This window comes from Pempheris klunzingeri, chromosome 15 (genome assembly GCF_042242105.1).
Source record: "Pempheris klunzingeri isolate RE-2024b chromosome 15, fPemKlu1.hap1, whole genome shotgun sequence".
Taxonomy (NCBI): Eukaryota; Metazoa; Chordata; class Actinopteri; order Acropomatiformes; family Pempheridae; genus Pempheris; species Pempheris klunzingeri.
The window spans coordinates 4468027-4469994 of NC_092026.1; the positions used below are offsets into that span (position 1 = coordinate 4468027).

At 52.6% G+C, this 1968-nt stretch overlaps 1 protein-coding gene across 1 annotated transcript; it reads right to left on the bottom strand.

Moving 5' to 3' along the window:
• Positions 1 to 1623, bottom strand: fam78ba (family with sequence similarity 78 member Ba). The gene is made up of 3 exons (XM_070844852.1): positions 1289 to 1623; positions 815 to 1094; positions 1 to 243 (listed from the first exon to the last, which is right to left on the bottom strand). The coding sequence occupies exons 1-3, from the start codon at positions 1621 to 1623 to the stop codon at positions 1 to 3; spliced, it is 858 nt and encodes a 285-aa protein (XP_070700953.1).
• Positions 1624 to 1968: the final 345 nt, after the last annotated feature.

Here is a 1968-nt window from a genome sequence, read left to right on the forward strand (position 1 = left end):
TTATTTTGGCGGTATGACCACAAGTGGCGCCCCTCTCCGTGGCCTCCACATTAGCACTTGGGCGTCGTTGGCATTCGGCCTCCCCAGGGCGTTGGGAGGAATGGGCTCCTGGTAGTTGAGGATGTGCGGTTGCTCCTGGTAGGGACGACCCACCAGAGAGGCTCGAGAGCCCAGAGGCATGTCGGGGTCCACAGCAATGTCCACCCGCATCCGCCACCGCACCGTCTGCAACACGATACGCTCCTGGAGAAAAGGAGCAGCATAATGTTAATATGGCTGACACTGTATACACGTGTGTGCACGGTGCGTTTTCAGTACACAAAGAGTGCTTTGTTAAAGTTGTAAAGTTGATTGTGCACAATGTCCTCTTCTGCTGATACATGTGTAGCTGATGTGCAGCCTAATAAATGATGCATTACTGAAGCTTTGTTAAACATGAGTTCATCATAACTGACTTTTAATCAGTATCTGCGCTTCACATGTTAAACAACAATGAAGAAAACAGCCTCGTCTGCAGTGGGCTACATGAATACTGTCAGCTTTTTAATACACATTTAAAGCTACACTGATTCCTGATGGGCCTTTGCAGGGGCTTTATTCAGGGGAAAGCAACAACGAGGTGCTTTGTAACTTTACACCAGAAAGGAGAAGCAGGAAGAGGATGATTAGATCTCAGCAAGTCTGTGTGTGGAAAGCAAGAGCAGTTTCTAAAGATGTACAGCCAGTGGTTCAAAAGACAGGTGCGAGTCTCATGCTTGGTAAAATACAGTTTGAATCTCGACCGGCAGGCTCCTGTCTGTGCTTTTGTCCTTACCTTGGTGACAGAGTTCATGGCCACCAGCCAGGTGATGAAGCTCTGGTCCCTGGTGATGTGGGTCAGCATGGGCGTGTTGCTGTTGCTGATGGGCACCGCCCAGGTCACACTTGGGTAGAAGTTGTCGTTCATGCTCACCGTCAGACGGGACGGCTTGGACGTGGGTCCGGTCAGGGTGACTGTCTCGGTGGTGTTGCCGTACCAGGGGTAGCTGACGCCGTCTGAGTCGCTGATGGCCTTGACCCGACCCTCTCGCAGCTCTGGTAACTCCCAGCTGGACCTGCGGCAGTGGTCGGAGGAGGAGGAGGAGGAGGAGGAGGAGGACAGAGTGAGAGTTTTTTTTTGGCAGTGGCAGGTGCAGACTTGTGGTCTAGATGTTTGCGAGTGTGTCAGAGAGGGAGAAAGAGGTGTACTGGACTCACTCACTAAACAAAACAAAAAGTTAACGTCTGCTGGGATCTGCTGTACACTTACATGCCAATATCACCATAGGTGTTGTAGAACTCCATCTGCGTACAAGCCTGGATCCAACCCACTACCCAGGTTTCATTGCGGGGCACTGGTGGCATCACAACCCCTGCCGAGGCCCTGAAGTAAGGCGTCTTGTAACGGAGCACAATTGGTGAGTTCTCCTCAATGATGGTGGGACACTGGTCAATAGAGGCGGACACCTCGTACACCACAATGTTCTCCCGTCTGATGCGGGGCTTGCATGCGATGCTCTGAAGACAGCCCATAGTGCAGGCGACAAGCAAAATGAGCAAAACCAGAGAAGAAGGGAGCAAATGATACCTGGCCAGTATGCACATCAGTCCCCTCCGGGTTCCACCCTTGCCCGAAGAGCAGATCTAACCTTTTAATTGCCCATCATCACTGATTGGTTGGGAAGGAAAAAGGAGAGAAAATGATGGAGTGTCTCAGTCACCATTGATCAAGCCTAAAAACATCCACCATCATATTTTCAGGATGATAGGGAGGTGAGAGCGCAGTGGGGCCTCGGGGGGAAGTATCACAGATCTCCGCAGCCTCCTCCCCCCGGTCTGCCTGCTGACTGCCGCACTGCCCTTGGCGCTCGTCCCCAGAAACTGCAATCCGGCCTCCCCTGGGCTGCTGCTGCTTCTCCGCCGTGCGTCCGGAGGCTCCCCCAGTCCTTG